The sequence below is a fragment of the Calidris pugnax genome, unplaced genomic scaffold (assembly GCF_001431845.1).
Source record: "Calidris pugnax isolate Ruff unplaced genomic scaffold, ASM143184v1 scaffold102, whole genome shotgun sequence".
Taxonomy (NCBI): Eukaryota; Metazoa; Chordata; class Aves; order Charadriiformes; family Scolopacidae; genus Calidris; species Calidris pugnax.
This window is the reverse complement of record NW_015090846.1, coordinates 2094649-2117783: the sequence shown is the minus strand read 5'-3', so window position 1 is coordinate 2117783 and position 23135 is coordinate 2094649. Positions and strand designations below refer to the sequence as shown.

At 43.3% G+C, this 23135-nt stretch overlaps 3 protein-coding genes across 12 annotated transcripts in view; 2 read left to right on the top strand and 1 right to left on the bottom strand.

Annotated features, from left to right (window-relative positions):
- Positions 1–13479, top strand: part of TSC1 (tuberous sclerosis 1) — a 29558-nt gene extending 16079 nt beyond the window's left edge. For 5 of the 9 annotated variants that reach the window (XM_014942868.1, XM_014942867.1, XM_014942869.1 and 2 more), the window contains 14 exons: positions 317–426; positions 658–781; positions 1355–1467; positions 1952–2024; positions 3512–3610; positions 3710–4280; positions 5010–5053; positions 5751–5917; positions 6794–6976; positions 7358–7468; positions 8026–8148; positions 9164–9351; positions 9454–9615; positions 10385–13479. In XM_014942868.1, coding sequence (XP_014798354.1) covers positions 317–426; positions 658–781; positions 1355–1467; positions 1952–2024; positions 3512–3610; positions 3710–4280; positions 5010–5053; positions 5751–5917; positions 6794–6976; positions 7358–7468; positions 8026–8148; positions 9164–9351; positions 9454–9615; positions 10385–10871 — 2555 coding nt within the window. In that variant the 3' untranslated portion in view covers positions 10872–13479. Of the gene's footprint in view, positions 1–316; positions 427–657; positions 782–876; positions 1001–1354; positions 1468–1951; positions 2025–3511; positions 3611–3709; positions 4281–5009; positions 5054–5750; positions 5918–6793; positions 6977–7357; positions 7469–8025; positions 8149–9163; positions 9352–9453; positions 9616–10384 lie in introns of all 9 variants that reach the window. The other 4 variants (XM_014942874.1, XM_014942870.1, XM_014942872.1 and 1 more) reach the window with 4 other exon arrangements.
- Positions 13480–13968: 489 nt separating this feature from the next.
- Positions 13969–23135, top strand: part of AK8 (adenylate kinase 8) — an 81640-nt gene continuing 72473 nt past the window's right edge. Inside the window, exons 1-2 of the mRNA XM_014942878.1 lie at positions 13969–14218; positions 16128–16180. The gene's annotated coding sequence lies outside the window, so the exon portion shown is untranslated. The remainder of the gene's footprint in view (positions 14219–16127; positions 16181–23135) is intronic.
- Positions 15300–22840, bottom strand: LOC106888571 (chromosome unknown open reading frame, human C9orf9). Of its 2 annotated transcripts, XM_014942884.1 has the most exons (4): positions 22684–22840; positions 19687–19889; positions 18977–19124; positions 17425–17490 (listed from the first exon to the last, which is right to left on the bottom strand). In XM_014942884.1, the coding sequence occupies exons 1-4, from the start codon at positions 22825–22827 to the stop codon at positions 17482–17484; spliced, it is 504 nt and encodes a 167-aa protein (XP_014798370.1). In that variant the 5' UTR covers positions 22828–22840; the 3' UTR covers positions 17425–17481. The 2 variants fall into 2 exon arrangements, with proteins under 2 accessions (XP_014798369.1, XP_014798370.1); XM_014942883.1 differs by having other exon boundaries at positions 15300–19124; positions 22684–22827.

Below are 23135 nucleotides of genomic sequence, written 5' to 3'. Positions count from 1 at the left end.
AACTATCATTTAAAAAAACTCCAAATATATAGGTACCTGCTCTGGGCATGCAGGCATACAGAATATTGACAAAGTTGCCTTTTCACTGCCTTGTCCCTGCCCCAAAACAACAAACCAACCACAAAATGAAATATTCAATAGATATTTTCTGGAAGTGGAAGAAGAGTCTCTTGTTTTCTAGCTACAACTGCATATACTGAATGAATTTGAGATGTTTTGTTTGAAAGTCTTTAAGTATTAGCTGGAAGAGTCATTGATTTGTATTTGATGCCTAGGATACTTGTAATTTTTTATTTATTTTTTTTTTAACTTTCAGGGACTTCTACCCCATATTCCACTCCTCGGCTAACACTATCACAAATGCCAGGGCAGCTACCTCAGATTCTGAGCCCCCAGTCAATACAGCCATCAGCTGAGCCACAGCAGGTAAAGCAGGAGATAAAGCGCAGCACGCTTTGAATTCTTTGCATGCTGTTTGTAGTTTCTCATGACAGTCTAAAAAATTGACATTTCTGAGAAGTACTGTGAATTCTTCAGAACTTAGCGTACAGTTCAGATTCAATATCCCTCTGATTTCCTGTGTCAGACCCTGGATACACATTTTTCACATATACCTTTTCTGAGCTTCACTGATCTGTGTTCATTGTTTTTCCATAGGTTACCATCTGGAGTCCTTCTGCAGTTTGTGGTATGACCACTCCACCAACCTCCCCTGGAATTGTCCCATCGGAGTCATCCCAGTCTGCATCACAACCTTACAGCAAAGCTTTTGGCACATCTGGTACATGCTGCATTTTGGAATTAGACCTTCAAGGGTTTTTTAAATAGAAATTCTGACTGTAAATTTTGCTGTCTGTGTTCATTGTTTTTCCATAGGTTACCATCTGGAGTCCTTCTGCAGTTTGTGGTATGACCACTCCACCAACCTCCCCTGGAATCGTCCCATCGGAGTCATCCCAGTCTGCATCACAACCTTACAGCAAAGCTTTTGGCACATCTGGTACATGCTGCATTTTGGAATTAGACCTTCAAGGGTTTTTTAAATAGAAATTCTGACTGTAAATTTTGCTGCTTAAATGGGAATGCCACACCATGCCATTTGATAGGCTTAAGTCATTATTTCTGTGAACTGAGTACCTGGTGATCCAGGGCAGCACTAGTGCAAATGCTGAGATAAGAAATAAGTTACAGTGAATTAAGTGCCAAAGTCTAAAACAGGGCTTTTAGAAACTGTGCACCTTTAAGAAGTAAATGGTTGAGATAGTGTTCAAACATGTAACTCCTCACATCCGATATTGAGCTGAATTGAGGAAGTAGCAGCCTTGCTGAGAAAAGTTTTGCTCCTCCTTTTCAGCAGGGGGGAAAGGAACACCTCTGGGAACACCAGCCACATCTCCTCCACCCTGCACTTCAGATGACTTTGTGCATGTTTCACTCCCTTCAGCTGCTGCCACGCCTCCTAAAAAGGTATAACGAAATTCTTCTGCCAAACAAATCCAAGTTGGTTTTTTTTGCATTGACTTGTCATACATGCAGTGACTCTAACTGATCCAAGTTGGTTTTTTTTGCATTGACTTGTCATACATGCAGTGACTGAGAAAGAAAAATCAGAGTAACTCATTTACAAAAAATGTTGCATTTCATTGCAAAAACTCATTTTCTTCTACGCTTAGACACCTATTGCCACTTCAGTTTTAAGACTCCTTATACTGGTTTGCTGTTTAAGCCATCTATTTGCAGGAATTTCCTTTCTGTGAAACTGTCCAAGAGGTTCATTTACAACAAATATGTGATGCGAAGAATCTTATTTTGGTTTCTGGTTTGTATACTGGTTTGCTGTTTAAGCCATCTATTTGTAGGAATTTCCTTTCTATGAAACTGTCCAAGAGATTCGTTTACAACAAATACATGATGCGATATTTATTTTGGTTTCTGGTTTGGTTTTTTTCAGGAGGACAAACCAGATCCTGGGAGGCCTTTACTCTACCGACAGCAAAATGTCATAAACAGCGATAAATCATTGGGTAAACTCCATTTTCCTATCCCCATTACAATAACCTATTGTAAATAAATCCTGTTTATATTGACAGATGTTCAATTGCCAAACGCTTTTCCACAGGTTTTTTTCTTTTTTTTTTCTTGAGTTCTTCGTAGTTCCAGGATCCTGCTTTAACCTGTGATTCAACTTAAAATCTTCCTGTGATGCTTTTGATCCTGCTTTTTTTTTTCCTGAGTTCTTCGTAGTTCCAGGATCCTGCTTTAACCTGTGATTCAACTTAAAATCTTCCTGTGATGCTTTTGATCCTGTTTTTATTTATTCACCTTCAGAAATAGCTTGCAGATTTTTTTTAACTGGCCCTCATGCATACTTATGCATGTTTAAATAGACAGATCTACCTTGAAGGCTGAAAAAATATATTTTTTTAAAAAAAAGCTGATTCTTTGAGGGTGAATTTTTTTATTAGAAGCAGCAAGTTGTATGTGAAGTCTTACTTGAACAAGCTTTGTGTCACATGTCTGGATCAAACTGTAAGGCTGCACATAAGGATAGATATGATGCTCCCTTTTAAAGCCTCTTGGAAAAACTTTCTATCTACGATTATATTGCTGTACTTGAACCTTTTTTTAAAGTCCTGTGGAATATTGAAATCAGCAGTGGATGGTTGAGGAGCTCAGCTTCTAATAGGTAAATCTAGATTCCATTTTCCGTTCTCTGTCATCTACATCTGTGACAGCTGTAGATGGGGATTATGGCACTGTATTGAGACTTCTGTACGATGAATCTTTACCATCCTCGAAGTGGAGATGGTGAAATTTAAAGGCTGGTCTTCCTTGGTGAGGCTGTGTGGCAACACTGGAATCGGAACTTTCTGAATTACAACTTAAGAGGCGGCTAGATTTTTCATTGGTTTCCTAATCTGTAAGAGAGCTGCAAGCATGAGGTTTTCATCTGTGTGCTTTACGTGTATCTCCCTGGCAGCTATCTCCAAGTTTTGAGCAGTGGTCTCATATTGTCCAGTTTGTGTTCCATCAGTTGGGGTCCTTGTGTAGCCAGATCAGAAGCTAAAGGGGAGTTTAATGCTAATGTGGAAGTACAGGAGTCACTCTACACTTAAGCCTCTTTATTCTTTTTTATTTATTTAATGGGTTAAATTGCAAACAGCACATCCTTATTCATAGAGGCCATCCCCTACACTTGTGCATTTATTTATTTAATGGGTTAAATTGCAAACAACACATCCTTATTCATAGAGGCCATCGCATAGCAAATGTTAAATTTACAAAATGACACTTTGGGATCAGGACAGACCAGTGACTGATCTCTGAACTGGTTTTCACATGGAATGGAACAGAAGTCAGGGACCTTCCTCCTTTGAGGAAGCATCTGAAAGAGGGACAGGCTTATTCCAAGGACCTTGCAGCAGTAAAAGGCTTCTGGTTTGTGCTGTGCTAAGGCTGGAGAAACCAGAATCTGTACAACTAACTTCTTTTGTTCTTTTCTTTTCTTCAGACACACCTGGTAGTAAAAGTTCAGTAGCCCTAAGTGATCTTCCAGAGTTTTTAGGTGGTTTGTCTTTTGAAGATAGTGCTGAAAAGGACAGAGAGGAAGGTAATTTCTGTGACCCTTACCTAAATCTTAGCTAAAGAAATGTTTATGATGTCAGATATAAGATACATAATTACGCTTCCCCCCTCCTGTCCTTCTCAGATGCAATATCTAAAGAGATCTCCGAGATCACAACCGATGCTGAACACATGGTGCCTAGAGGAGGATTCGACTCTCCGTTTTACCGCACAAATGAAAGTCTGTCAGGCTCTCAAAAGAAGACCCATTCAGTAGTCTCTAATGTTCAGGGACACAGTCAGACCTCTGAGCCTTTAACATCTTCTCTGGACAAGCCTGGGCCTGAGAGTGCGCGGGAAACACCCAAACAAACATTTACTCCCATAGACAAGCCCTGTGGAGGCTCTGGGGAAAGCCCTGCTGGTAACAGGGAAGGAACCTCTGGGGAGACGAGTATTCTCACTCCCAGCCCTTGCAAAGTACCAGCACAGAGAAGAGTGGTGTTTGGAAGTGGGCAGCCTCCCCTGTATGAGCACCTTTTTGAGGTTGCGTTACCAAAGACTGCCTACCTCTTTGTTGGCAAGAAGACTGAGGAGCTGCTAAAGAAAGCCAAGGGAACCCAGGATGATGACTGCATGTCCTCTACTTCTCCCGTGGAAGTACTGGACAGACTGATACAGCAAGGAGCGGATGCACACACTAAGGAGCTGAACAAGTAGGTGACTGGAGATCTTTGCATGCTTTCCTGTGACTCCTTTTGTGCTGACTTTTCTTCAGTAGTGCCTGAAAAGCAACCCTGTCTGGAAATGTACAATGAAACCGTGTTCTGTGAAATGTTGCTGTTACTGAGCTAAGGGTTCTGGGTGGAGGATTTTGATATTTGCAGTGGTAACGTGGTTGCTTTGATATAAAAAAGGGACTGTGACTTTTACTGGGACTCTTCCTGCCTTCGCTGACAGAGATTGGGACGAAGAAGCAGGGCTGGTGGCCGTGCTGCAAGTGTGGGTTTGGTACCACTGGTAGTGAGATTTGTTTATGTTACCAGGTTTAAGTCCCACACTAGACAGTCAAAAGCAAATGTAGAGGCCAAGAGGAGATTGACACTTTCCTCTTTCTAATATAGAAGAAGCTAAGAACTGGAGAACCAGATAAAGCTTTAGGTGCATCTGCTGTATTCCTTTTGTTCATCATTTTACCCTATATTCTGCTTTGTCTGTTTTCTATGCCTATGAGAATTTTTCTCTAACTTTCAAGAAATGCTGCCCTCCACCATCTGCAACCAGCTGCTTGCACAGTTCCTCCTTATTCTCTTCATACCCGCTGACCATAATTGTACTTTTATTAGGCTGTAAGCTCTTTTGAGGTGGGAATTCCAGTTTAAAGTGACTTGCGGAGTGTTTGTGTATTTAAACTTACTATTTAGTGCTGCATTTTCATTTTTCAGATTGTCTCTGCCAAGCAAATCTGCTGACTGGACTCACTTTGGAGGTGAGGAAGTTTCTCATGTGTCTTGGCAATCTGTTCCTCTATTATTAGACTTGCTTAAACAATGACCTGCATATTTTTTTCTGCCACGTTAGTAAAAAAAAAAAAAATAAAGTGGTGTCCTCCATTAAGTCATGGTTTATCTGCTTAGACGTCTGTGTTCCAGTGAGATGAGTTGCTTTTTCTTTTTTTCATATTTGAAAAGTGAAAACTACTTTCCCCACTGTTCTAGACACTCCTACTTTTGACCATTTAAGCTCTGCTGGCCTGCAGAGTGATGCTGAACAGCTATCAGAGCCTTCCACATTTGAAACAATCGTTGGTTTTACATTCAAGTAGTGTTTTTCTTGCTGCTTCATGTGTGTGTCGTAGTGCTGGGCTTTTAGGCTTCTGTGGTGATGGTGAGCCTGGGGTGGTTTTTTTTTGTACTAGAAAGAGCAATCCACTTGAAGCATGTACATGGTGCTCTAGGAGAAGCGTTTAAAATTTTGTGTTGGAGATCAATGTATCAGACAGATTTTTAAGCTGTAATTTCAAAGAACTCTGATGGTGCTCTAGGAGAAGCGTTTAAAATTTTAAGTTTGTGTTGGAGATCAAATGTAGCAGACAGATTTTTACATTTGCTTATTTGAAAAGGTATTTCCTATACGTGGAGCAGGGACAGTACAGCTCAGTAACCTCTTCTGCCTTCGAACTCCAGGTTCTCCCCCTTCAGATGAGATTCACACCCTGCGTAACCAACTGCTTTTGCTGCACAACCAGTTACTGTACGAGCGCTTCAAACGGCAGCAACACGCCCTTCGCAACCGTCGCCTCCTGCGAAAAGTGATCAAAGCAACAGCACTGGAGGAACACAATGCTGCCATGGTGAGCAGGGATACAGCTCCAGCAGTGATTTAAGCACATTGGTGCTAGACCAAGTATTAATTGCTTTGGCCTGTATCTTTCAGTGCCACTCAAAAAAAGAGGCCTCATTTCTCACCTTATTGAAGTCGGTGTTTGTGGAATGACTCGTGGATGAATTACCTGCACTCTGATTGTTAGACTCAGTAGTTTCTGTTTGTCTGGAGGCAACTGAATCAGTGAGTGCCTGCATGCTTAAGCCCTGCCAGCACTCACCTTTGGATAATGTTAAAGGCATCACAGTTAGTGGAGCGGTTACTTAATGCCTGGGTAGGCACCTTATTGTGTTATTTGAAGAGGTGTTGCCCTTTCACTCCTCGATTGAGGAGTAATAGCAAAAACTGTGAAAAAGCCCTTTGTTCTTTTCCAGAGGTATTTACTATGACAAAATTTCAAGTTATAAGTGCATTGAAGGATGTCTCATTACAGATTTAGGCATGTTTCATCCTGTATCTCCGTATTATAGTTAACTCTAGCAACAGTTTCACCTTTTGATAATTCAGTAGAAGAGCCAAAAATAGACCTCCAGTTAGATTTTGGAAAAACAACTTTCTTCAGCTGTGAAGAAAGCATGTTGAAAGCATGAGGTGCAGTGGAATAATCTGCTGTTGCTCATTGTGCCTTTGAATGTGACTTTAGAGTTTTCAGCCTGCCCACTCTATCACCATTTAATCTTTTTTTCAGCCAAGACCTGAACCAAACACTGAAAGCCTTAAAAACATACTCTGTATTGAATGTTCTATCTATGGAAAGGCCTGCATGCTGTTAGCTAGCAACATAGGACAGATGTTTTTATCTGAAAAAGCAGGTGTCTGATGCTTTGCATGGGGTTTTTAACAGAAAGATCAGCTGAAACTACAGGAAAAAGAAATCCAGGCCTTGAAACTGAGTCTGCAGAAGGAACAGGCGAGGTACCACCAGTTTCAGGACGAACATGAAAATATAGTGGCTCAGCTTCACAGCCAGATCAGACAGCTGCAACATGACCGGGAGGAATTCTACAACCAGAGCCAGGAATTGCAGGTATGAAGCATGGCACCAAACAAAATTATGTTATCTACTTGCTGTGGTTGTAAAAATAACCTTCCTAATAACATGGCATGAAATATCTCAGAGAAAGTTATATATCTCTATTATAAATATTGTCCTAATTCAGAATAAGAGCGTAATTGGAAATGCCTAACTCAGTCATCATCCTTTTGTAGTTCTGTTTTGTCCCATCTTCGGTTTGGAAATAGGAAAATGCAGTTTCTTAGTTGGTTTTGGGACTTTCACAAGTACTCAGTATAACTTGATTTACAGTGCTGGGGGTTACGGCCCTCCAGCCATATGCCATTGATCCTCCTTACTGAAGTTTCAGAACCCTGACTGAGGGTTGTTTGGTGTTTTTTTCCATTTGATCAGACCAAGCTGGAAGACTGCCGGAATATGATTGCAGATCTGAGGTTAGAATTAAAAAAGGCTAACAACAAGGTGTGTAACACTGAATTGCTTCTTAGTCAAGTTTCTCAAAAGGTAAGAAAATTCACTGTTCTCAGGTTCCCTTTGTGTCTTTCTGTTTATTTTTTTTTCCTGATAATTTCTGTCAGGTGCTTTTGCTTGTTCTGAAAGATACCTGTGCTTAGTTCCGTAGAATCTGATATAAATTGCACAAAACCAACAGAGAGAAACCTATTTCAGGGAAGAAACTTTAAACTTAGTTCAGAAGCTTCTGAAACTTCACGTTTTGGCTTCTTTTTGCACAGTAGGAATTTGCAGACTGAATAATATGAACTTGTTTTAAAGTTTTGCTAAATCTGGTGTCTTAGTGATCTCATTTATATCAGAAATTGAATGGACTTCTCATATGAGTGGAAACGTGGTTGTGTTGTGGGAAGCAATGCCTATATGGTGGTGTTCTCTATGGACTGCCACCAGCTTTATGAAAGCTACTTTATTTAACAGTCATTACCTGCAGTGCACTGGATTCTTGTCTTTGTCTCCCATCTTTATGTGAACTCAGTGCCTATCAACTGTGACTCCTGCTGAACTATTCATTCCACTGTTTGATTCTGTTCAATTTCTCTTTAAAGCTTTCCAACAGCGAGTCAGTGCAACAGCAGATGGAGTTCTTGAACAGGCAGCTTCTGGTTCTAGGAGAGGTCAACGAGTTGTACGTGGAGCAGCTGCAGCACAAGCACACAGACACTACCAAGGTATGGCTGCAGAGGAGGCCTTCTGGGAAGCCAGCCCTTGAGGTCGTCATCAGGCTGTTCTCAGCTTTGCATTCAGAATGAAGGAAATGCTTCATAACTTAACAGATACTTGATTTTGAAATTGATTTTTCAGGGGTTGGATTTCATATTTAATCTTCAGATATTTTTGTGCACTGTGTTGCTATGGAGTCTCTTCAGTGCCCTGTGCCTGAGCGCTAAGGGGATGTTAGGACACATCTGAAGTCAGTTTTAGCCACTTGATGTAAATTCTTAGCAATTTTTTCTTGCCAGAGACCAAGACTTTACTGTGCTCTTAATGTAATTGGCAGCAGACTATTGCTGGTAAAGTAACATTGGGTTCTTATATTTGTGAAAATGTGTAATGCAGGGTAGCACTGCTAGAATTTGTAGGAAGATCTTAACCAGGCTTTTACTGGGTTTTGTGATGTGCTCTTTTGAAAAAAGCAGTCTTACTCTTCCCACTCAGTCATTTTCCTATTAAGAGTTAGTATTAAACTTTACTAAAACTTCTGTGGTTCATATGGTTTTACTTCCTGACTTCAAAGAAACCTTTTTTTAATTAGAAGCAAGTAAATTACACAACAATATAACTGTTTCTGCGTGAGAGCAAGTAATTAAAGAAGGTGGATAATAAGCCAAAAAAACAAAAAGTCTTTTACTGGTATTTAATGAAGGTCATGTTGCAAAAATGATTTTAAAATTGACTTTGTTTATCCCAATCTGGTGCAGAACTGGCAAGTTTGTTTTGCTGAAAAGGGCATTTCATAAGGAACATTAATGTGCTAATAAATTCCAGTGATGTATAGTTCTTTTCACAGTAACTTAATAGTGTACATCCTCAGAGTATCCAGTTTTCTATATCTGTTTTTAGAAATGCTTCTTTTATTCCATCCTGCGTAAAAAAATATGCCTATTTATAGCATGAGAAGCATGTCTAAATATTAATAAAAATAACGCACAAATTATACTTTAACATTATGTTCTTTCCTTCGAGGAGTTTAATATGTTGAACGCTGCTTTACGGAAAGAACTGGACAAAGCAAAATTGTGTGTTCAACAGCAAAGCCAAAGGCTTGATGCTTCCCAGAAACGGATAGCTGAACTGGAATCGCAGCTTGCTAAAAAGGACCACCTCTTCCTAGAGCAAAAGAAATACCTGGAAGATGTCAAAATCCAAGCAAGGTAGGAGCTTCCTATGTAAAATTCTAACCATGCGTTGACAGACACACATTTGTGGCAGAATCTGGAGACACTGAACCTGATGGTTCTGGGTTTCTCTTCCAGAGGTCAGCTGCAAGCGGTAGAAAGTAGGTACAAGGCCCAGAAAAGAATCACGCAGGCATTTGAGCTGGAGATCTTGGATCTGTTTGGCCGGCTGGAGAAAAGCAGCCTCCTGAAAAAACTTGAAGATGAAAGAGCAGAAGCAGCTGAAGCAGCAGAAGAAAGGTAAGGGTGATGATGTAAAATACACTGGACTCATGACCAGCTCCTTGGAAGCTGATAGCCTTGTGGAATTCCCAGCACTTGGATGCAGCATCTCAAAATGTTTCTGTTCCTTCCCCTTTTACAGACTGAATCTATTTCAGAGCTCTGCCCAGGTTACTGAGAGTCATTGATAAAATTGGAAGTGCTCATGAAGTCCATTTCAGATAGCTGAATTGTTACTCAAAAGTTTGAGAGAAGCCTCTGGTTTGCCTCCTGTACCAATCTCTTTAATCTGTAAATTGTTACACTGTTGTGAAGCAGTTGTTTTACATATGTCTGCCTAAAATGTCCAGGGAGTCCTGTACTTTCACCTTTTTTCCTACACCAAGTTCTGCTGCAGCATCAGGAGAAGTTCTTGCACTGCCAGCAGGTGTATGGCAATCACCTGTGCTTGGGTCAGGTCAAAGAAAAATCTAGATCCAAGGAGGCTGTACAAATGCCTTCCTCTGCCTCAACTGATGAGGATCCAGTTCCATTCTGCTTTGGAATTATTGTCAGTTTGGGACTTAAAACACTGGATGTTGCAAAGCTGAGTGTGTGACACCGTTCTCGTTATTCTCTGTCACTTCTGCTTTGCTACAAAATGGTGAGGGGAGAACTGTTAAAGCAAATACGTGGTGTCAAAAATGGAAAGTAATCAAAGTAACCTGCCCTCGCCAGCATTTCTCCTTCAGCTGTAAACAGTTGCTGCAGATTCCTTGACACTGTATCCTCTTTCTTTCCAAAACAGGCTGGACTGTGGTAATGAAGATACTGTGCCGGGGTACAGCGAAGAAACAATTGGTAGAAATGGAGAGACCAAACCTCCCAGCACTCGAGGTAGCAGTAGCAGTAAGGGGGGCAGCGGCAGCGAGCTCTCCACCCCAGAAAAACCCCAGCACCAGAGATTCAGCAGTCGCTGGGAGACATCCGTGTTGCTGGAGCCCTCGACTACTGTCCCACTGACTGTAGGTTCACTCCCCAGCTCCAAGAGCTTCCTTGGAATGAAGGCCCGAGAATTATTTCGCAACAAGAGCGAGAGCCAGTGTGATGAGGAGGGTGTAACCATCAACAGGCTTTCTGAGGCGCTAAAGACTGAACTATGTAAAGATCTGAACATGGAGACAAAGGCCCCTCCGAGCCCCGATAACCTTAGCCTCTCGCCTAAGATCCAGGAGAGCAGTGTTGGACAGCTTCATATCATGGACTACAATGAAACTCATCATGACCACAGTTAAAAAGGAAGATAGTCAATCAGTGTTATTTTCATATTCTTGGCATAGAACAGGAGGCGTGAATGCAAGTTTAACTAAAAGCTTTTATGTTTCTTTGGTCTGAGCAGCTAGCTCATGCAGCGGAACAGAATTGATGGCCAGAAACGGAAAAAAAGGCTGCTGAATGAATGCAAAGTGGAATTTTTTGGGTCTGGAATTGAAACGCCCAGCCTAACTCCTGCTTCTTTCTCAAACCCAGTCTTTAGCAGCGTGTACTAATTTGAAGGGACAACTGTTAGCGTTTGCAAGTATTTTTTTCCCTTTCTCCCTGTCCCCAGTTGAGTGGCTGCGTTTATGAACTTGAGTGCAATATGAGGCCAAATTAACATTTGTGAGTCTACTCTGAATGCTTTGTATTTCCTTGCAAGCTTCCAATTTAGAAGCAGTTAATTGTGCTGCCTGTCCGGATGACTTTGGTTGCTTTCATCCTGGAAAGAAGCAGCGCTAGAATTTCTAGTGCGTTCATCTAAAGGTCTCTATTTTGCCTACCCACTGTCCCACACCCCTCAGAGCCCAATCTTCATTAAGTTGGACTCTGATTGAATACCTAAACATTTAAAGAACAGTGTACCTCTGCAAAACGATTAATTCACCCTAATTCATGGTCATTGTTTATATTGTCCTTAACATTTCCTGGAAAGTTTGCGTTTGAACAGACACTTAATAAGGAACTGGAGCTTGTAATGCAGAAGAGACCGTATATGCTGAAGACTTGATAAAACACTAGCTTCTGATTTTTTGGTATTTTAAGTGTTTGCCTGACAGACTGGTACTGACCTCAGACTGGTTCGTATGGGAAAGCAACTGGGGTGGGAGAGGAGGGAAAAGGAAGCTTTACTGAAGTAGGGAGAGTGTGCGGAACACGTGTGTAGGATTGCAAGCTTATGAAGATTTGCAGAAGAGCGTTTGTTTCTCTAATGGGAGAAATACTTGTGCTGCCTGACCCTCCTTCATAGTTCTGGTCTTTGTTCCCGGTCTGAGCAAGACCACTGTGTTTTGAGTCCAAGAAATTGGCTTCATTCTTCCTGGGGATACGTTTTCAGGCTTGACTTACAGGATATGGTTTCCTTTGAGTGCTGTTCTGCTCAGTCTGCGGCGCATTTTTCAGCTCAGCAATGTCAATTTGGGCTCTAGGTATCTCCCCTTCACCCTCATCCCTTTTCCTCAGAAGACAAGGCTGAGGAGGAAGCCTGCTCAAACTGAGAATTCTGTCGTGAAGCCTTTCTGCATCAATCATGTTTTAAGTCAATGATGAGCCTTCTGTGAAGGAGGATTGTGGGATCAGGGCTTGTTGGTGGTCAGACTCAATCTCCTTCAGGACAGAACGGAGCCCGCTGTTGGGAAGGCAGTGTGCTTCTTTTAAATGTTAGATATGTCTGGGTCTTTGCATACTTAGACATATCAGGCTTCACAGTTACCCTGCATCACACGTGGCCTCTTTTCTTAAACATTCTGTGGGTGGCAGCTGCTGTTTAAGAGTCGTCTCACATTTAAATCAAGTCCAAGTTCACTTGCACTTGTAGTTCAACCCCCTTCTTAACCTGAGTAGTAACAGGACTCTGTCGAAGTGGCTGGTAATACGCTAACTTGCACTTGACAGTACTTTTCCTTTCCATTTCTGCTTTTTCTGTAACACCAAGGGTCTAAACACATTTCTGCCTGTGGAAACTCTTCTCAGTGTCCTTGCGGTTGGTCAGTCCTAACTCCTGAAAGTAAAGGTGAACTTCAGTGGTTTTGTCAAAGCTTGAATCTGCATGGAATAGAAAATAGAGAGTTGGTTGTAAGTGAACAGACTGGTTTTGTCGACATGTCTATAGGCTTTCTAAGACTTAGTGGTAGCAAACGTGGTAGCGTATGTTTCGGTAAGATTTGGAGGTTTCCTGCCCCTTGCCCCACCGGGTCCCAGCCCCAGGAGTGAACGGTTTGTTGTTGCCCATGAAGGGTTGGCTCGGCCGTTGGATGCCCTTGTCATTAGTGTGTCCTTCTGCTTTGCTGAGCCCCAAAAGGTATCTTGCTTCTACGATGACTTCACTTGTTCTGAGGAGGCGGTTTTTGTTGTCGGTTACAAAAAAAATGCCCTGGCGGTAACGTGAGCTCATTGATAAGGTGGCTTTTTTTTTCTTCTTTTAAAAAGGATTTTAGCACCGGGATAGTAACGGAAACCACTTTAGGTTTGTTTATGGACCACAAAGATTATGGAGGAACAAATTTTGCAATTTTTTTTTTGTAAGTCTAAAAATCATGGATCTGCTGTATGTAGTTAACTTGCAGTTTGTTTGAAGGGGTCCCATCAGTGAAGTGGAAACAGATTTTTTTAACTGACTGCTTTTAGTTAAATCTAAAATTGCTGTCTTTGTCAAGTTAATCTGTTCCCTGCCTCGCTCTTTGTAAGCATGTTAAACAATCCACATTAAATGCCATAAATATGAAATACGAGGAAATGGTACAATCGTAAGCTAAAAGAGAACTTAAACCAAAAGGAGGTTTTGCTGTCCTTATTAGAATGTTCTAAAATGTCAAGGCAGTTGCTTGTGTTTAACTGTGAACAAATAAAATGTATTGTTTTGCACTACTCTGTGTTAAATTCCCTACAAGCCAACTCCTTCTGTGCTGAGACAGAACGTGCAGAAACAAGTTGAGTATCAAAGCATTTTCCAAGATGCACGTTGTGCAGAGCAGGTAAGTGGTTCTGCCTTTTTTTGCACGGGGTTCTTTTTTAGCAGCTCGTTTTTGTGCATGGAGCCAAAGCCTTTTTTTCATCTGTGAAAAACAAGCTCAATGATGACATGCCAATGATAATCCATAAATTAACTGCAAACGATCCAGTACTGCAAATCTGCTGAGGAGCTTTCTGCGTGGCATTGTTCAGGTAGTCTAGAGACTACCCAGTGATTAGAAAAATTAATACCTGGAAGTGTCAGAGGTTGTTGTTTGCGGAGCTGGGGACGCTGTCGGAATCCGGCCACCCCTCTCTGACCCATCTCCTTGCTTTTTCCTTTTGTACCTGCTCCCAGTCACTGCACACCCAAGGGCTGTCGGAATCCGGCCACCCCTCTCTGACCCGTCTCTTTGCTTTTCCCTTCTGTACCTGCTCCCAGTCACTGCACACCAGGGACAGGTTCTTAAACCAAGGGAACTTTGGGGCTGTTTTACAGTAGGTTTAACCTTTTAGGTTAAGGTGGTTTTCTTACTTTGTTCTTTCTTTTTTTTTCAGACTGGCGCTTTCTTACGGGTTTTGTTTTTCTGAAATGAATATCTGAAAGGTTGCTCAAAGCAACTTAGAAATTTATACATGAACATCGACATTCCAGGTAAGGATTGAGCACAATTCTTAAATTCAAACAACGTGCACAAAGGGATGGCACGAGTGATTTACAGTCTGTCTGTGAACACACTCTGGTGCTTATGGAGAATTTTACGTAAAAGTTGCCATAAACATTGTCTTGGAGTTAGGTGATACAGAAAGTTGTCTTTGGGCCTTCTGTGTTGGGATAAGTGAAAAGAAAGAAAAGCAGAAAGTGACTTGCTGATAATTTTTTTTAAATCCATTTTGAATATCCTTCAACAAGCTTAGCATTGAAAGGCTGCACTTGGTAGTGTAAAAAATAAAAATAGATATGTATTACCCACAGAAGTACATCCAGTAGGGTACAAAAAGAAAGCTAAAGTGCCTTCCTTACTAACGCAAAGTAGTGTTTGGTAGCTCATAACGCAGTAATAAACATGCAGTAGACATGAGGGAAGGAAATAATTTTATTTCCCGAATGTAAAGTAATTTTGCTGATTGATTTTGATTTATTGGAATTTCTTAGCTGCTGGTGGATTTTAATGATTTTGATTTATTGGAATTTCTTAGCTGCCGGTGGATTTTAAAAGTAAGAAAGCTAAAGTGCCTTCCTTACTAACGCAAAGTAGTGTGTTTGGTAGCTCATAACCCAGCAATAAACATGCAGTAGCCATGAGGGAAGGAAATAATTTTATTTCCTGAATGTAAAGTAATTCTGCTGATTGATTTTGATTTATTGGAATTTCTTAGCTGCTGGTGGATTTTAAAAGTGGTTAGAAAATAGTTTAGAATATCAGGAGGAGTTGAATTATTTCAGACATGCAGGAGCTTTACAAGTTTAGTTACATTCACATAGGCTTTATTTTTCAGATAAAACTTTATTCCAAATAATTTTGACTGACGGTCTTCATGATTTTGGTGTCTGGGAGCTCTACTTGGTTTTGGCTTGAAGTCCTCTTCAGTCCAAGAGCATGCTCTGGGTTTGGACTCGGTGGCTGGTCTTTACTGTCTGCCAAGCTCTATTTATGGGCTCTTCCAAGTGGTCCATGCTCTGTCTCGGCAGTGGCTGCTGCTTGGTTTTCACACAGAGCATGCTCTGGGTTTGGACTCGGTGGCTGATCTTTAATGGCTGCCAAACTATTTATGGGCTCTTCCAAGTGCTCCGTGCTCTGTCTCGGCGGTGGCTGCTGCTTGGTTTTCACCCGGCTGAAAGCCCAGTTCAAACTGGTGCTGCACCACCACCACCCAGTGAGTTCAGAGCCATCCTGCTGGTCACGGTGTGTTAATAGAGTGGTGACCTGACCGACCGGGCTGGTGAGAACAGGGACAACCCATTGCACTCCTGAAATCCCAGCGGTGGGGGGTGGTTGGTCCCACAGCCACCCCTGTCTCCTGGGGGATTTGTGGGGCCGCAGCCTGTGCACAAACCTCAAACCCCCCTCTCGATTTGGGGCTGAATTGTTGGAACCTGTTAAAAATGGCTTTTAAGAGCCTTTGCCCTCTGGCTGGTAATGTGAGGGTGCGGGGAGCCCTGGCCCCACTCGCCCCATCCCTCGCCCCACTGCTTCCCGCCTGCGGCCACTAGAGGCCCCACGAAGCCACCACTTTGCTCTACATTGGTTTTAATGACAGATTTTTGGGATGCTGAGTTTCCCTTCTCCCTTTAATCGCCCCTTCTCATTCCCTAAGAGCCCCCCACCACTTCCAACAATTGATCTTCACTCCCTGGGGTCTGAGCCAAACCCCCCCTGCTCTGTCTGGGAGATCCTAGGACCAGGTGTGTAACGTGGAGGGTACTTTGGTCTGGTTACAGGCTGAGCAAAGCCTGATTTTGACCCTTGGCTGAATCAAGGGGAGCACAGAGGTAATTTATAGCCTGGAGATGCCTGGTTTCTGTTGAGATCATCTACTAGCAGCCCCTATTGCTATTTCAGTCTTTGAACGAAAAAGCAGCATTTATTTCCTGGCCTACCTGACAGATCTCTAGGTAAGTCACTTTGGTGCCCTGCCTGGTTTCTCAGTGTGTATCTTGGAATTTTATGCTCACGGAGGCTAAACTAAAACTTTATTGCACTTCTGTGTTTGGCATTTACATCCTGTTTATGTAAATTCTTCAAACAGCTTGATTTGTAATAGAGAAAAACAATTCTTGCTGTACCTTTTTGTCTTTTGAAGTGTCCATCCACTCTGGAAGAGGAGAACTTGTATGGAAATTAAGTAATTTGTCTAGATGTTTTTGTGAGACTTAACTTTGCAGTCTTCCAGCAGATTCTGGTCATGTCATTACCAAGCCTCAGACTGCAAGTTTTATGCTCTCATTTTTCTGCTTATGTCTTAAAATTTTGCCTCTTAAGACTGTTTGAAAGGATAAGGCCAGGGCAGAAATTTTATTAAGGTTTGGGAACTGTGTTTCTTGCATGTGTCGCTACCTTGGTGAAGTACAAATGGACACCTGCGTTGGCATTTTGAAGAGCAGGGTGAGGAGGTGGTGGACAGGGTTTGATGGGACCATCCTGACAAGTAATTTGTGCTGTGCTGGGAAAGCTGGAAGTGAATTACAAACTGGAGGATAATTTTGGCCTCATCAGAGCCTGTGTGTTCAAATTTAAACCATACAACAGGGTGAGGAAGGTCGGAAACAAGATCTGGGAATAGCGTCTCTTGTGTCCCCAAGTGTCCACGCAGTGTGTACTTGTTCTGAAAAGCTTCCCAAGACAGCAGCTGTCATCAGACACTTGTCTTTGCACCATGAAACACAACAGGGCAGCTGCAACCAACTTCGATTTCGCTGCCTGAAGCTGCCTCTGAAACAGGGTGCTCCAGTAAAGCCTGAGAGGGCAACGGTCACATTTTGCTGGCTGTGACCCCAGTAGTGCCTGAGTGTCTCTGTGTGACCCTGGTGAGCTTCATTACCCTTTGGAATTCACCAAGGTTCTATTCAGTTGGATCATGATGTCTCCTAAAGATAGGCTTCTGCTGCAGCATGGATAGGTGTATTGCATTGCAGCACGCGTGGACAGGGGAAGGGGAAAAAAGTGCCAAAGAAGGTGGGGTTGTGTGAGGAATACAAATAAATGCTCCTGAAAACACTTCCCATTTCATCTGAGCTAACATTCCTTCCTGTGTTCCCTCCTCTGTATTAATCTCCCTTCTTTTTTGGCTGCTTGTTGCCAAAATCTGGTCATCTTAAGGCAAAAGCTTTCTAACAATTTTAGCAAACTGAGCCAGGTATGCAAGGGGAAGTTGTTTATTCAGCAGTGTCTTCCAGCAAGAAGCAAAGGACAGGAGCTAATTTGCCTGTGTGAGGGGAAAAGAGCAGTCAGAGACAGGGAAGACACGCCACATTATTGAAATCTTAAGTTCTGTACTTAACAGTGCTTGAATAAAAGCACCACCAAAAATGCACACCAGCTCCAGAAAATGGGGAGAGCCTGGGACTCTGCTGCCTCTCTCTAAGCAGACTGGAAATGAAGCTGTGCTCTGCACTGGTCTAGTCACTGTGCTGAGATCATAAAGTGCTGGTATAAAAGCAGCATGAGACTGTTTCAAATGAACTAAGCCTCCTAACATCCTTGAAAGCAAGGCAAGCTGGATTCTCATCTCGAAAAAGGGAAAGCACAGACATTTTAACTTGCAACGTGAAAAGGAATGGTCTGAAAATGGCCACAGCTTTCTCAGTCTCTCTGCTCCCACCAGATTCCCATGAATCATATTGACTAGAAATGACTTTGTTGGCTTTACGGAGCTCTGGGGAGGACAGGGGTGTTTTATTCAAGTTTGGGTATTGTCAGTACACCAAACTAAGTGAAAAATGAAGTTTGTCCTCCTTTACATCTCTAGCTCTGGCAGCAAAAGAGTCAAACGAGTGTAAGGGAAGATGTTGTGAGTGGTGTGTGCTGGCAAGGGTGTGAGAAGGCAGCAGTCCTGCAAGAAGGATGCAGCAGAGCCCAGTCAGTGCAGCTAAAGTGTGCTGACCTTTCCTGTAGCCAGTGGCATGTAAGGGAGACATCATTAGTGTCCTATAGATTTTGATTCTTTGATCAAATAACCAGGCAATTTCAATGGGGGTGAAGGGACTTTAGGGACAAGTCTAAATCTCAAACAAATATCTGAATCTATAAGGAGAGGCTTTTGCTGCTCTGCATCATGACCTTCAGACATGTAGGTTCTTTACACCTCCGGCTTCAGCCAGTGAGTGGGTGCTCCTCAGAAAAAAGGCTGAGGAAGCTTAAAATCCTGTTTGAAGTTGCTTGCCCAAGATTTCTATCTGAGTGATTGGAACCTGATTGCTCCTGCCTGTCCCCTGCTACCGCAGCACTGGTCAAAGGGACCAGCTGTAGTGTTACAGCTACTTCACTTGGGGCACGGCTTCTTTAAGTAGGAGAGTGGAAACATCAGCAAGGGAGGGCATGTATCTGTGCAAGGCTGGCTCGCAGGGCTAATCTTCACAAAGTGGACTCAGGCAGAATCTCTACTATTCATTCACTGTCTTGAATCAGCCACCTGATTAAAGGTGGGAAGCAGAAGATGCATGAACCTTGATTCTTTAAAAGGCGTGTCTGCCTGGTGGTTTCCAGGGACCTTTACGTTTCCCACTGTGTTTTTCTGTGTCATTTAGGTTCTTCTTCCAGACATGCTCGTTCCCCTGCACTTGTACATTATCTTTGTTACTAGTTGAGATTTGAGTCTCAAGATGCCCAGAATGTGGTGTTTGGGAAGTGGTTGCCCTAGCTGGTGCATCCTGGGGTTCCCTCTTCTCAGAGATAGCACTTCCACCACTCACATTATACGGCGTGCGCTGTGGCAGCTTCTCAATGTGGGCTACCCACTCCTTCATGCAGTCTAGAACGATGGGGATGAGGCTTACCACACCTCCATAATGATTCTTTGCTTCATCACAGCTCAGGTGATTCACAACGTCATGGGGGTATCTGTGGGACAGAAGGAAACAATTGGCAGGCTGGTCCCAGCAGTACAACCCTGGAGAGCCAACAGGGCCACCCAGAGACCCCCTGGGAAGATCAGAAACTCACAGCCAGCCATTTCCCCCAAAACAAAAAGGCATAGATAGAATTACATCTTGCTAAATGAATAACCCCAAACATCCTGGCTGTTGGGCTAGACCTTGAAGAGTTCAAGAGCACGTAGACACTTGCCTTACAGAAATTAGCTCCATGCAGAGGAGGAAGGAGGAGGTAAACTGCCTGAGCATTGCATGGGATTTCATGTACTCACCTGCCTGTATATGCCTTTTTTTTTTTTTTTGGTGCATCAGTAAAATGATTGAATAAACAAACAAACCCCTTTCTTGTGAATGGAGGCTGGCAACGTTTTCCCAACAGCTGGAATAGAAAACTGGGTAGCACCTTGTACCCTCCCTAAAGCCAGAAAGATGGTGTAACAGAAATGAAGGAGTGGGGAGTCTGCATTCTTGTGACAGCCCCCCAGCATTGACAATTGCCTCAAAGAAACGAAGGTGAGGGAGACACCTACTTGGCTCTGATGGCGCTCAGATCGTTGCTGTGGCGGAGGAGCTGCTTGCACCTCTCCAAAATGTCATTGGTTACGGTGTTTCCAGAGTGCACGGTTTCCAGCTTGTGGCAGAGCTTGCTTAGATCATTACAGATGTTGAGGAACATGGTGAGGATACGCCTGTCCGTGGCGTTGTTACAGTGATGGTCCATGTAGGACTGTACCTGTACGTGGGGAAAGACAAAAGACATGCATGTTAAATTACACCCTGCTGCAAAGTTGCTTAGGTTAATAACGAGAAGATGCTTTCTCTTGTGACTCTGCAGGTGTGAGCCACTATGGGAACTGCAATACAGAAGCAGGTATTGAGCTTTCTAGAGCCTGCCTGAGCTGTTTGACTGTCATTCATCACGCCTGAAGAAGGCTGGGTGACGGATGTGCTCCTCAGCACACCAGTGAGCCTTCCTCCCCCTTTGAAGACATGTAGGAGTACCCAGCCAAAACCCCAGCTCTGCTGCAAGTGCTGCAGAAACAGGCTCAGCGTGAGGGGAGTTTTCTGTCTGCTTTGAGCAGAGCACTCTCTGTCACTGCCACAGCTCTGCCGAGGCAAAGCCGGGTGGGAGGTGAGGGCAGCAGCCAAACTGGGAATGGTTTGGAGTGATGGTTTACATCATGCATTCTTTGTGGTTCTTTATTTGGCATCACTAGATGTGGCTGCAAACTAAACCCATTTAACCCAAATTGTCCTTACTAACCTGTTACAGCAATGATATTCCCTATTTGCCTTGAGCATTTTTGTTACTCAGAGTGAATGGCATTGCGTGATGAAATGTTATGCCAAGAGATTAAGCATCTTCTCCAAAGAAATTACAGGCACTTCAGACACGAGTGGTCAGAATATAAAATACTGAGCAGCTGGTTGGCAGTCATAGCTGGACTCTCACATCTTCAGTGCTTTCTGAAAGATTTCAAGACAAGAACGAAGTAGCTGTTCCAACATGGGTACAGTTCCTGCATACAGAAAAGCCCCGCTCTGTGCTTGGGCAAATTCTCAGCAGGTTTGTAAGAAGAATAAAAAATGGCCCCTAAGGGTCCATTTCCACTACAGATTCCTCCTTCCACACTGTTCACTGAGCGTTGTGTCTGTGTGAGTGGCAGGATTTTTTATTGCTGCTGTGAGCAAAAATAGTCCTAAAGAGAATAGCGTTTTAGCCTGGATGTTCACCAGTGGGATAACAGGACTTCATGTTGTCCACATCAACAACAGAGAGTTAATGCCCCTGCCTAATCAGAGCTGTTGCTCCTGAAGTCCCTGCATTACCCAACTGCTGGTGGGCAGTTGGGCTGCAGCCAGGGGAGATCAGGGACAGCCCCTGTACAGGACCAGTGTCGTGACCACAGCCAGGTTCTGCAGTGCAGGGACTCGCTGGGTGATTTCAACCTCTGGCTGGAGCAATGACTGAAGAACTCATCTCACAAAACCACTTGGGATTTGATTTTATACCCCACACCATCCACAAGTCTTCAGGAGCTGTTGCCATTGCCTTACCGTGGTGTGCTCTTTGACCTTTCTACCTTACTATGCTCTCCTCTTTTCTCTGAGAAATGTCACTCAACACTAAAAAGGGTACAGCTTTTTGGGGTTAGAAATGCAGCTCTGTTCCCATCTAGGTGCAATACCATTTTTTTCCTGTAGTTTCCATGTACCCCAAGAAAGTCAGCTGCATGCTGAGAGCACACATATTTCTGCATTTGTTGCTTTCATTCTTGTGCCCTCCCAAGCAAAATTAAAAATAAAAAGTTGGGCTGATTCCAGAGAATGGTGGTAAAATCAAATAGATGTCTGGTTTTGTACCTAGTGAACTTTCTTTGCACAATGCATCACCAGTATGTGCTGCACCAATTACTCCCTTTTCTCCCCATTAACTTGCTCTATTTCCTTTTCCTGTCCTTCCCCTGGGGTAAAGTGGTTGTACCCTCAGGGCAGTACAGTTTGCCACCACACTGTCACGTGCTATTGTATCACAAATGGTGCTGTGGATCAATGGAATTGCTAAAGTCGTTACCTACAAGGTTTCCCCTCCCCACAACAAGCAAGCTTTCCAAGAAGCAGAGTCCAAACTTGCTCAATACCACTGAAATATTGGCGCTTTAAAAAACAGCATAATGTTATACAAAATCTCAATGCCTATTTTTGAAAAAAAAATGGTTCAATGTAAGGTCTGTCTCGATCCTCTTCAATGTTACAAGCAAAGCCCTTATATTAAAGAAAGTCAGCCATTAGAAAAGGCAACCAGCTCACTTCTGTGTCCTAATCCTTAATAACAGCTTGGCTTTTGCTCTGGCTTTGGCATCCATCTGGGTTTTGTGCCTGGGTTCTGCTGTCTCACATCCACAATTCTAATTTTATTTAGATTTTTCTTTCCCTTCTGTGTGCCAGCGGTCTAAGTTCTTCACACTACTTAAAACATCCCATGTTATAAAAATTCCTAGACAATTCACTTACCAGCCCAGAAAACCCCTAGCCCACTTGGGACTTTCAGCCCTCAATCCATCATCCTACCTCTGTAACACAGCCATTATTTTTAATAAGCACTATAGAAAGATACAGCAGCACCAATACCAGGGGGAAGAGGCAAGAATGCTGGTTACTACAAGTTAAGGATTACAGATTCCATGTGTGGCTGGGGAAGGAGGGGTGGTTTGATTGTTTTCTTGTACCCTGTATTTCTGGCTATGCCTCAGCAGCGAAATGACGGTGTTAAACTAAATCATAAAGTGATGCTCAGCGATAAAATTCCTTCTCTGCAAATGAGAAGACCTGACGTCAGTATTTCTCTCCTCAATCTTTTTTTGGTACTGGTTTGCAGAGTTACACCTGAATGTTACTAGAGAGTTTTTGCACGTCTTCCCTTACTAAAAACATTTATTCATCCCTGAACTAGACCCAAGTGCGCGACAGCACCGTGTTGGTCCCTGTTCTCATCGGCAGAGAACTTTGTGCTCAATACTTTGTACCTGGCTGATGCTTGCCACGGGTCTGATCATGTCATGTGCGTTCTCTCGGGTGTGCTGCAGTGCTCCGATAAACGTAAACTGCTGCTGCAGGAAGAGCTTGTACTTCTGCTCTATGTTTCTTAGAGCCTCCTTTGCCTCATTCATGTTTTTCCCCTCCTGGATTTTGGGAGAGAAGGAGAGAAAGGAAGCTACTTTTTAGAAATGATGCAATTCTCCACATGTAACTCTGTCTTTCACCTGAGTTGGAATTGTGCAGGTTAGTGGCTGACCGGGCTCCCCCGGCAACCGCGCCGCCGTCTCCATGGCAACCGCGCCGCCCGGGACGCGCTGCGCGTCGCCCGCCGATGACGTCACCATCCGCGGCTATTAAAGGGACTGTGAGGGGGCGGGGCCTCCCCGCGTCGCGGAGGGACGACGCGCTCCTTAGCAACGCGGCGCGCGGCGGGGCTGGG